The sequence below is a fragment of the Hippocampus guttulatus genome, chromosome 11, assembly GCF_054856545.1.
Source record: "Hippocampus guttulatus isolate MCC_2025c chromosome 11, RoL_Hgut_1.0, whole genome shotgun sequence".
NCBI classification, from domain to species: domain Eukaryota; kingdom Metazoa; phylum Chordata; class Actinopteri; order Syngnathiformes; family Syngnathidae; genus Hippocampus; species Hippocampus guttulatus.
In genome coordinates, this window is record NC_141271.1 from 9525362 (window position 1) to 9538151 (window position 12790).

The window sequence follows — 12790 nt, forward strand, 5'->3', positions numbered from 1 at the left end:
ACACCATATTGATAGGTAGCGTTTATTAGATGTCATGTGAATGGCCAGTGTCTGGGAGAAAATGTCAAACTGACTTATTAAATGTCAATCCTGCCAGTCAGCCTTAAGATTGTTTTTGTTCAAGTTGTTTCATGTTTGTTTTGTTTTTTACCAGCAATACGTTCAACGAAAAAAAGTACACATCTTTAGCGGAAGCTAACGGTTTTATTTACACAGATGGTCTTGTGGGAATTGAAGGCACGGTTGGGGTAATAGCAGACAAACCCGTTTTTCCGGTCTCGTATTGCCCCACCCAAGTCACCTGTCTTCTGTGCATCTCGGGGCATCTCTCACTGAATATGCTTTTACTGGGTTCATTTATCTGCCACAGGTGGAGTATTGCATTGTTAAAAGTCAAGTTATAAATCTATGGCATAATAAATTATAAAAACTAAAAAAAATCCATCCATCCATCCATTACCTGATCATTAAAAGTCACATTGTAAATTAAGATATTAAGATTAAGATATACTTTATTTGTCCCACACTGGTACATGTAAATGTATGCCGTCATAAATTATGAAAAAATACATCCATTCATCCATTATTTGATCCGCTTATCCTCATGGGGGTCGCGGGCTGGAAAAATAGTTACTTATATGACACACTGTCCAGTGTAAATGTGTTATCACCAAAGCAATGTTATAATAAAAAAAAAATTGAAAGAACAATAGTTATTGATATGTATCAGAATTATTCGTCCAAATCTTTCTTTATCTGGTCAGAAATACGATTGCAGTGGAAATCTACATTGGACCAAGATTCTTTCTGGGATGTTATATATGTTGATGTTACATATTTTTTATCCCCATACGAAATAATCCAGCATTGAATTAATCCATGCCAGTCAGACTGCACCACTGTAAATCATTTTTTTAACTTGGCAGGCAATGTTTTAAATTACATTTGACCATTTTGAACAGTGAACTGTTGAAATAAGAATACTATTCATGCCAGGTTCCACTGCAAAAACTGAACTGAAATGATTAGACTATGAAATAAATGCTTACCCTGTTAATACATGCTGAAAACATTTCCCTTTTTTTTTTCTATTATCAAAATCTGAAACAATATAAATGAACCACAATGTTAAATACTAGCTGAAAGTGTGTTGCCGAAATATAGCATTTTAAAAAGTTTCTTGTGCTTTTGGTAGAACAAAAAAAAATGACAAATGGAATTTGTGAGGAAGCAGTGACAGTTGCAAAGGTAGAAGTCTCGTTTGTGACCTCTCTCAGATGACATGTGAAGGTCTCCAGTAAGCAGTCGATGTTGGTGAAGAGCACTCAGTGAACTGTCTCTTCCAATAGGAGTCACTTCACACTCTCTTCAAAGAAATAAGTGCCTCAAATATCAATTGCTGGCCTCCCCCTTAATTGTTTTCTATGCTCTGCTGAATCTGTCTTCGCCGTTGCTGTGCTCAACAGCAAGAACCGCGGTACCATAACCTTCACTTTAATGGCACTCGATTCCAATGTTGTTTACTCCCAACAGGTAAGGGAGACACTTTAAATACAAGATGCCGGATTCCATTTCATAGAACTTTAAAAGCAGCATTTCCAAGGAGGGCAACAGCAGCAGCAAATCTGACGAAGAGGGTTCTTTTTTTTGTACCGGGCGGCCAACTTGAACTTCTCATTAGAGGCTGCCACGTAATCCTGGGTCCTCTCTACATTGGTCTGTATGTGCTCAATGCGGGTCCCTTGTTCCTCCACGAGCATGAAAATGTCCATGAAGAGGTCCCTCAGCTCATTCATATTGCTTTCAAGGCTCAACAACTCCTGAAGGATAGTAGCATACAGCATAGATAGCGTGTCAATCAGAACTCAAAGGGACTTGGCGACTACTGTTCCGCAATCCAGAAAACTGGTAATGCAAACAGTTTCCACTTTCGACAAATTATTTCTATCCAAAATGTAAATACTGTAAATGGAAAAAGGTTGGACTTTTGGTGTGATATTTCCTATTTTCACAAAAGCCATAAATCTATTATTTGCGTCCACTGTCGGATTGGTTTACAGACAAGAAATTCACAGCTAGAATAAATGAGTCGTCAATTTTGAATCTATGAAACTTGAATATGATTAGAACTTTCAAGAGCACAAAATAGGTTATAAAAACAAACAGAATAAAAGACAATCAGACCAAAATGTGAGTTGTTTGCTGCTGTCACCTTGTGCCGCTGTTCAATCTCAGATAGTTGGGACCGAGTGATTCTGACATCATTTAACAGGTTCTCATTGAAGACTTCCCATTTTCCGGTGGCGACCATCTCGTTCACCTCCGATTCGGTCATATCCCTTCCCGAGACTTCCAGCTGCCGGATAATGAAGTGCTTACAGCGCTCCTGCTTGGTCAACAGTCCTTCATTATACTGTCGCATTACCTGCATAAAATATTTTTTTTTAAAAAGGAAGAGGATGAAAAAGGAAGGCGGAAATTAATAAGAAGACATTTGGGTCACATCTTAATCTCTTATGGAGCCTGCAGGCAGAAAAAAAACAGTCATAAAGTAAATTGATTGAATAAATTAAAGTGATTCCCCATATTGGTTGTACCAACTTTACTATTCAATTCAGAAAATCGGTCTTGTCATCTTTGATTTATACCATCCTTTTATATAGGGTGTATCATTTATTTGCTAAAGATGCACCACTTATTTGTTCTGAGATCTGGCAGCTCAGTTAAAATGTTATGTCATTATTTATAAGAATCAAAGAGAAACAAAAAGAAATGACCATTTAAGCAAACAAAGTAAGTTTTATTTTCCAACCTGCTGGAATTTGAGATAAATGGCTGCATGCTGGGAGCGTTGTATTCTCGTTGTAACAGCAGCAGGACCCTGCTGCTCTTCTGTTTTTTGCACTTGTTTGGAAAGCTTGTCCAGACGTCGGTGGATGCTCTCAGCTTGGAGCTTGATGTCCCTCGTTATGCTGCTCTCCTTTTTCATGATACTAAAACGCCGCATAGTTGCAACCAACATCTTCTGCTGTTGGCTGAATTTAAGGACCTGGTTGAGATTACAGAGAGTTTTTCTAGTAGTTGGATATCACAAATAAACCAATGCAAGCATCTGACACATTCTCTGGGTCAGTGGTTTCCAATCAGGGTGCCGTGGGAGCCTTGTGCGGCTTGTGACATCATCAGGGGGCGCCGAGGTATGTTAGCTACTTTCTCGTAATTTGTCCAAAAATTTGCAGTTTTTAAAAATTTTAAAAAAAAATTAAAAAAAAAAAGGATGAAATATCTCAAAAACTAGACCCAAATGGCAAAAATGATTCTCTCTCTCTCTCTCTCTCTACCTATATACAGTATATATTTACACCGTATTTTTCGGATTATACGTCGCTCCAGATTATAAATCGCACCAGCCAAAAAATTCATAATTAACAAGGAAAAAACATATGTAAATTGCACTGGAGTATAAATCGCATTTTTTGGGGAAATTTATTTGATAAAATCCAACACCAAAAACATAAATGTCATCTTGAAAGGCAATTTAAAATAAAAATAAAACAACAGGCTGAAGAAGTGTACGGTATACTAACGTTACATGACTGACATGCCTGGTCATGTCAGTAACGACGTAACATATTAAGAGTTATTCAGATAACTCTAGCATAAAGAACATGCTAACAAATTTACCAAACTATCAGTTTCACTCCAAATCACTAAATCCAATGAAATCTTCATCCTCGGTGTCGCTTTTAACAACTACCCCAACTCGGGCGGTAGACGATGCGCTGCTTCCTCTTCTGCATCGCTTACGTCAGACTCATCGTCGATTTATCAACACAGCCTGAGAGCGCACTCTTGTGGTTCAGTGTGAAAATAACATGTGAAATGACAATCATGTGTTAATAATTTCACATAATAAGTCACTCCAGAGTAAGTCACACCCCCGGCCAAACTATGAAAAAAACTTATAGCCCGTAAAATACGGTGTGTGTATATATACTGTATATACTGTATATTATAATATTAGACAGATGGATCGATATAGATATACATGTATTTTTTTTTGACATTCTTGTTTGGTGGTGCGCTGTGAGGTCTATGTAAAATGTGTGCCTTGGCTCAATACAGGTTGGGAACCATTGTTCAAAGCGAACCTCACCTCAGTCTCCAGTGTAACAATATCATTTCGGATTTGCTGAACCTCTGACAGGAAATTGTCGATGACTGGCTCCTCCTCAAACAGGACAGCCTCTGATGTTATGACGCCAACAACTACAGACTTGCCAGTGTCAAACTCATCCTCAGACTGGGGGTTGGAACTCAGACTTCCCGCATCCGGAAACTCCTGAGTCCTCTCGAGTAATTCTTTTAAGCGGTCTCTCATTGTGCTGGAGTACTGGAGCCTACACGACAAAAACTAAACTCAATGATTCTATTGATATCATATACAGTATGAATCATTCAAGTCATCATACACAGAGGGAAAATTGGACTAGTTACAACGTAGAGAGCCTAATACCTTTCTTGCTGCACATGCATTTACAGTATGTCATGGAGTTCATTACATCTGAATGCTCACAAAATAAAACGCCCAGGCCGTCACCAAGCATGAATAATCCTGAAAAAATGAAAAGTTATGATGTGCTAGGCCATGTTGTTGCACTTTTACTTGACCGAAGTGCCAACATTGCTGGTGGGTGCTAATGCAGAAAGCAAATGTTCACGATCTGCTGGATCGGGAGGGTCACTGCCTACTTTGGCCCAAATGCAAGTAGAACTATCACAGGGTGTCTCAGTTAGCACTTAAATACAAAAGATTATTTTTTTTCCATCCATACACTCATTCCCAGAAATCAATTTGTTCAATACATTTGTCTGTCACAGTTCTCAGTGTGCTACTGTATGTAATTTTTATTTTTTTTAAAAATGTTGAGACCTCACGACACTGAATCATATATTCAGTCCTTTTATGTCTTTTCTTAACTCATTTTCCCAAGACTCAGTGTGTTGTCCGGCATGCATATTAAACTAGTGTTTGCGCAGAAAAAGAAGCGAGGTATTGTTTTCTAAGTACACATTTAATTGGTAAACAATGGCGTCAGTGTTATCAAAGCACCGCAAGAGCTGAAATATAAGACTTTGCCCACACCTCTTTGGAACGGTGATAATTGCTGAACCTGAAGTAAACATGCGTCACTTTCTGATTCCAACAAAGATTCAATGCTACATTTTCTGAATTTCTTTGTGAGGTGAAGTGCATTGCATCCATTCATTTAATTAGGCATTCAGGATTTTCAATCAGACTTTAGAAGAAATATTGAGTGCCCTCAAGAATGCCTTCTCAAAGATGACAGTTGTTGGATGCTGTCGAATGGAGAAGCAGAGAAACCTTTGAGCCGCAAATATTGTCACTTTGAGTATGTAAAACGTTTTCTCATTGGGATTTCAAATGTCATATTGTGGGAGTATGTGTCTCTTGTGAATGCAGCAAGCACCGGGCCATCCATCTTCTACCATAAGTAGACTACACTTGATGAAATGTACATAAAGACAACTTAGGGAATTCCAAGATTGCAATTTGCCAAATAGTTCTCGTTCGGCTGTGCAAACAAATGATTGCAGATAAGCTTGTAGAAGCTTATCAGAGCGTAAAGAATAGAATGCAAGTCATAGGCTTTGAATGCAAGATCTCTTTACCCTCCTTTTCATTTCCCGTTTTCCTGTCGTGCTAACCGCTTAGCTCTGAAGAGCCGATTTAAAAAAAAAATAAATTGGAGAGGATTTGGAAGCACATGCTCTGGCATTTCAGCTAAAAACCTGGAAGAAAGTGATACAGTTTCACTTGGGGAAATATTTCTGTGACTAAACATTGTGTCCTGTAAAACAGAACTTGTTTCTCGTTTACTCAGCAAAGTGACATTCCTCAACTTCATAAAGGTAGAAGTTGAGTCTTTTTTTTTCGACATGTTCCCGCACTTAATACCCAAAGTTGTGTATTTGTTAGCACGTAGTCTGCAGCAGTTCACAAAATTCCGTCATGTGAAAAAACATTTCTAAACAAAAGCAGCTACACAAATGCTATGCTTTAACCGTGTTAAAAATTGTCTGCCTAACAGAGGCTGACTGAAAAACCTGCAAAATCTCATTTGAACAGAGCATTACATTTACCTTGAGAAAGTCAGTATTCCATTTCAAGATGCCACTTGAGTTGTCCTACTGAGATGTGTCCGAGATTATAATCCACTGTAACCACTCTGTCATTTGTTATCTTCAAATCTCACATTCATTGCCATGTTTGAGCTCTTGATAGCAGCCACCAGCTCCTCTACAACGCTCATGGGAAAAGTTACACACACACACACACACACACAAGTCTAGGAAACTTTTGAGGAAGTCTCTTGGAGCACCTCCCTTTTGACTAAGACCTGGATTTAGCCACTAGGAAAGGAGCAGACTGCGGGGCGATTTGCTTATCTAAAGAAATGACAGATGACGTGATTACCTTCAGTTAAGGAAGAGGATCCTCTAATCCCTCCCCTTATTTCTGGTCAGGTAAACAGAGCACAGCAAATACAAGTGTATTGTATACTTTGCTGGAGACAAACAATAGGATTTAGGTGTCAAGCAGGGCGTTAGGTTTCTGATGCACAAAGTTGATTTCAATGTGGAATGTCTGAGCTCCCGGGATAAGCCCTCTGGGTCTGGGTTATTGTACTCCTTAGGTCCCAGTAGGTCCACTGAGTACTTTTGACAGATTTCAACTGACAAGTTCCCCAAAACCTTTGTGCCCTTTCAGCACGGCAAGCGACACACTCGCCTAAGCTGCTCCAAGTATGGTGTCATGAGTTTGTGGATGAGACAACTTTGGGGAAGTCAACACTTCTGTCTAGGTCACGACAAACTTTGAAGTCCGGTTCCAATATTTCATTTTTTTACCCTAGCCCTACCATGTGGCCACCACATTGTTGTGGCTAAATATGCCTCTGAGGCAGTGCATAGGTTCAAAGTTCAGAGAGTTAATTAACCTTAATGCATATTTTAGTGTGACTCTGAAGCTTAATTTACATTTTTGCGGGAGATCATAGCAGGTTGCCTTAATTGATTCATTTTCCAGCACAACGTGGACCAATTAAATCTTTGAAAGTTTGGAAATCATCATTCAGTTTATTTCTAGTGGGTGGTATTGTTTTGCCGACAGTATGACAATTAAAAGACACATTAAATTTATGATGACTCCGCCAAATGATGTTGGTGAAGATTCATTCCGCTATACCCCTGTGCATGTAATAAGGCTGCGTTGTTATGTTAACCATGAGTCAGTCATCCCTAAAGGCAAGATATTATGACAACAAAGCAAAACTGGTTTTCTGAGCTTCCAAATTCACCCTCATCAGCACCAGGTGCCTATAACGCATGTGAAACTGTTTGCTCAAGTTAGAAGCGAGCTGAGTCGTCAATTAACATTCATAAATTAGTGATTAGGAATGCATGAAATAGCCTTGCCCAAACTTTGGTTAGTGAAATAAGTCGTGAATGTTTTTTTTTTTCTGTTGTCAGTAAGGTTGTTACTGATAGAATATGTTTTGTGATCGCAATGTTGTTCTGATCGCGTGATAGACATTTATATCCCGGGGTGCAATCGGTTTCCAATTTTGGGTATTGAGCAGAAAAGGTTTGGACAAGTTATCTTGTTGGGCAGAATAAAACATGCAGCAGGGATTGTAAGGACTCTTAATGAAACAATAAAATTAATACCACACAAATGACTACTTCAACACATCTATCTCTTCACATACGCCCCTGGTCAATTTTTAGTTCTCCATAAGGCCAGATTGTTTCAATAGACAGCTTACTAACTTTGTTGGCCCGGCATAGTACTAAAGGTCAACGATGTCAAGAGTCTGTTTACATCTTCGAAGACTTCATGCAGAACTGTCACTATGAAACACCAGGCAATATCTCTGTGCTAGCACTACCAACTTAGAGATGTGTCTTTCACCGAGTTGGATCAAATGGCAACTAGCAAGCCAGAGTACAATTGTAATATCAAAGTGAAATTGAACCATAAAAAAGGAATGGAAATTAACTGTTCTTCAACATAAACTTCTTGACAAAGCAAGAACCATTAAAACATGTAAAACACTATAATGAAACAAAACGAATTGATGTCATGAAAACGGATTGTCACCCAAGAGCAAGAGAAGAGCTACACTCTGACTGCACACAAACACTGCCGGACTACGTGTTTTAAAAGTTGCTCATTGAAAGGGCAATTCAGAGTCGTCAAGCTGTATGTTTGAGGAATGTGGAAAGAAACCGGAATACCTGGAGAAAACCCCTGCAAGCACTGGGAGGGTGCAGACCGTCAGACTTGACAATTCTTACCAAATGGCTGTTTTTGACATATTGTATGCTGCTTGAATCAGACAACCCCAACATGACACAAAATGGGCCTCACAGTCCCTTATAAACTTCAAGTGTCATATGAGAAAGATGCTAGAGAAGACAAATGAGTATGACGCTATAGCTGGTCAGAGGTGCAAGGATAATGAGGGCAAAGCCACCATCATTAAGCCAATAAGAGAGATTGATACTGAGGTTGCGGCCTTGCTTGGTCAAACGAAGAATTAAGAATCTGAACAGGTTCCCTTTGGTGCAAATTGAACTTTTGACGGATGTAACTTCCGTAAGCAGGGTGTTAAAAAAAACAAAAAAAAACAGGAAAACCAAATATGAAGAGAAAGCCCTTGCAAACGCCATGATAAACTTATATACATATATATATAAAATACGCAAAACGAAATGGCTTAGGCCCAAAATCACGAAACTTAAATCACACAAGAATAATTGGAAAACCTAAATACAAAAGCACGGAAGCGCTTTATAAGGTCTAGGACTGAGGGACAATGACGAAAGGGTTCCCATGTCGCGGACACAGGATGGACCAGCGAAATAGGGCAAGTCCAGTATGGACGTTTATGGACAAAGAATTTCAAGACAAATATGCATTCTATGCACATAAACATAACCCTAACACTGGAGTTAAAATTGGAACATTTTACATATCCATACCGTGACAGGTTTATGACATTAAGGAAGAAGTGGGAGGTGTCACAGGACAGGTTAGCAATGCAATAGACCACATCCCTGCATTTCCTAGAGAAACACGCAGTCATACACAAACAAGCACCTACTCATCTCCTACCAGCCGGCCATCCCTAATCGAGATAGCGGCAGATCGAAATGCCTGCAGATGACAAGGTGCGAATGGATTGGCTTCCATGCCCTTGTCATGTTGCTCCATCTGCACCAAACAGGGAGCAAGACAGATGGAGCCTACCGCAGAAGGCTGGGCAGTAAAAGAAGACAGCTAGGAGAAGGCAAAATGATGCATCCAAAAACATCTCTCGTGTAGTAAAACACACACGCACGCACACACACACACACACACACACACACACACACATATATATATATATATATATATATATATATATATATATATATATATACAAAATGTGTTTTTTTTTTTGTGGTTTATTTGGTCACATTTTTCTTTTTTTACATCAAAATATTGTATTCTAAACACAGCTATCCTCTCATTTTGAAAGAACAACAACATTTAAAAGCACTGAACCAGTGTGTGTGAGGTGGGATAACTCGCTGCTTGCGATGACGAGTTGACAGTGACATAGTACCATCATCTTCCCTTTTGAAGATCAATATTCAATATCTCCAGAGCATCTTTTACTGATGTCCCCTATTTCCCAACTCATATTGATCCATGGCACCCATTTTACATCATAAAATCTCACAGTACACCACCTGACAAAAATATCACCCAAGTCGTTGATACTGAACGAGTGTTGATCTCATATTCGATTGACTTGCTCATTGTGTACATAATCGTACCCTGTTTAATTGAACAGGCAACTCATATGCTTGCCTGAAGTCATGACTTCTCCTGGATAAATGGCAACCTGCGGACGCAGGTTTATTGTACCTTCTACCTTTTAATGAATGAGCTTTTACAGTAAATGATCGGCTATAATGTTCTCACAATATGTAGCTAGCATTAAGAGGTGAACAAAGCTTTATTATAGCTCATAAATTATTGCCAGACAAATGACATGACAATGGATAATTCCCGGTGGTGTGGCACCACCGATGATGTCTCACAGCACTCTGGTTGGAAATCTCTCCCCGAAAGCTTCTCCTCCCATGAACTAAAATGCACACCATCCAATGGAATATTATGTTCATTTGATTGATAGGAAAAGTCTTTGGTCACAGATTGTAGAACAAATAAAGTCATAACTAAACTATAAATCTGTATATGTCATTAGAATAGTAGTTAGTGCAGCACGGGTACCCAATCGTAGTGCCGTGGACCAGTAATTAGCTAATGTCTCCCATTAGCCCAGTTTTGCAACTGATTTCGTGGATAAATTAAAGTGAGCAGTCCTGACTGGTAGCATCAAACACTCCATTAGCGTCAACCACTGGTCCATGTTGCACTCAACCAGCTATCTCGCCAATGTGCAGCCTACACTGTATATTGAAGTCTTGCGGTTTTATTCTTTGAGATTAAACTAAATTGTTCAACAGGAAATAAAATGTTAAAAAGCTTGGCTGTTTCCTCATGAGTCATCCTTCAGTGTTAGCATCCTCGTGTACAATAATCCTTTGATTTGGCTCAAAACAAACCATTTGGGTTTTTTTTCGACATGACTTTCATTGTATTTGTTCCAACTTAAATAGTTTAGAGCTCTGATTTGAGAACTTTAAAAGGTGCCAATGCTGACGTGATCGTTATTAGCTTTCCAGGTGAACATCTTGTGTTCAATTCAGTCACTAATTACATGGGAAATACCACAGAGCTTATAAAACCTTTATATGGGTAATTTACTGTTAGACCAATGTATTTTCTGCAGGGTGATGTGGTGGCAAATGCTGAGAGGCAGGTTAATGTTGTTTCCCCACTCAGGCGGATTAATCACCTACCTACTACCTGCCAACATAATCTTTGTCAGGAGATAGGGAGACTCTGCCAACTGCTAAACTGCGAGACAGCAGGGGGAAGAGCAAGAGATGGCCTCGAAGAGAAATTAACCACATTAATTTTCTTCATACAGTACTTCCCGTAAACATTTTTGTCATTGTTGCTTTGTTATAGTGCCCGTCTTTCTTTTTCCCTTTTTCCTTGTCCCTTTACCCATTTTCTTCTCAGCAAAGCCAAAACTTTGGCACCAGTTTGAACAGCATCCCTATGTCTGACCTTTTTTTCTTCACTTTACCATGTGTGACTTTACGTATTTATTTATTATTCAACATTTTTCAAATTCCATACGGCTGTAATTTGATATTGTGTTGTTATCTCAATATTGTACATATATTTTTTTTTGTCTTGTGAGCTTCCCCAATATATGACATCCTGTACAGATTGGGTGTCAGATACGGGCAGACAAAAAGTGAATGGCGAGCAGAGCCTTTCTAAAACAACATGTGAAATTGAGATCAAAGCAATCCCATTTGTTCCTGTTAGCTGCGCATCTCTCATTGACATCTGCTGATGGGAGTTTGTCTTGGACGATGTCCTTCATTTCACCTCCCGAGCTCTCTCCCATTATTCCCTCCCCTTTCCTCTATACTCCTTTTCCGATGTTGAGATCATAAATTGCTGAATATAAAGCCTTGTTTCCAGTCCGTTAAACGCACCAGCCAATGCCAAGGGCTTTCCATCCCCTGTTGCTCCTCTGAAGGCACTTGGGTGAAAGAAAGGAATCACTCTTGTCTTAGCGCACTTTCGCCTCTGCGTAAGCCTCATTCAAGCAGAAAAACTAAACAATAGCCTAAACAACATCCCATCTCAAGGCCATGGCACTGTTCCATCTACCGGGCAAAGAGGCCAGATGTATTGATTTTATTGCGCAGTTAAGATTCTTCCGATTTATTGTCCTTCTGCAGTCTACTTCGCCGTCTGTCCGCAACAGACAAGATCAAACTTTTGCCTACATCAGATTGTTATTAAATGTATTCTACGTATCAATCCATCCAACCATTTAATACACTCCTTGTTCTCATTTCATTTTTTTTTCCTTCCCCAGAACAGTATCTTTGTGTGTTTGGGCAATAAACCGACATTGTCAGAGTCTGGAGTCATCATTCAGGATGCCACAAGATCATCAATTACCTGCAAAACAACAGTGTGGTGATTGAGGCAGATGAAGTCACTCTCAAGGAAAGGTTTTCCAATACTCGGACTATAAAATAAGAAACAGAAGCTTTACTTGCAATCAGTCATGTCTTATCAATGCTTCACATTATCAGCAAATCTCTATGGTCACTGTTCTTCTTTGTTGTCATAAGAAACTCCTCTCCAGCCCTGTAAAAGCATTGCCACCCAGTGTCGAAAGGAAGAAGTACAATGTAAAGAAATGATGTACTGTAGGTCGTCGTAAAGGTTATTTGTTTAGATTACGTCAGCCACCCCCGATCTAACGTCAGGATGTCCAGAAGGTTCCGGACAGAATGGGTCTCCGATGACGCTGCTCTAATAAACCAGGATCAAAAGAGAAGAACAAAAAGCAATTCAAACGGAAATAGCTTGTCTCAAAAGAACAAGAGGACCCAATCACTTATTGTACAAACAGTGAGTAAAAGTAAGAGCCTAAACCACACCGCACATGAAGTGATACAAAAAAACGTGTCAAGAAAACTACTGAGCAAAATCGTGGACCCTCGAGAAAATTACACTTGGAACAATAGCTTGAGCAAGGCGAATTATCCGACG

The 12790-nt window shown here is 39.3% G+C and overlaps 1 protein-coding gene across 1 annotated transcript; it reads right to left on the bottom strand.

Annotated features, from left to right (window-relative positions):
• Window positions 1–486: 486 nt before the first annotated feature.
• On the bottom strand, window positions 487–6387 carry stx19 (syntaxin 19). Its single transcript, XM_086124589.1, has 5 exons — window positions 6166–6387; window positions 4157–4400; window positions 2813–3049; window positions 2213–2425; window positions 487–1820 (listed from the first exon to the last, which is right to left on the bottom strand). The coding sequence occupies exons 2-5, from the start codon at window positions 4379–4381 to the stop codon at window positions 1584–1586; spliced, it is 912 nt and encodes a 303-aa protein (XP_085980715.1). The 5' UTR covers window positions 4382–4400; window positions 6166–6387; the 3' UTR covers window positions 487–1583.
• Between the last annotated feature and the right edge of the window lie 6403 nt (window positions 6388–12790).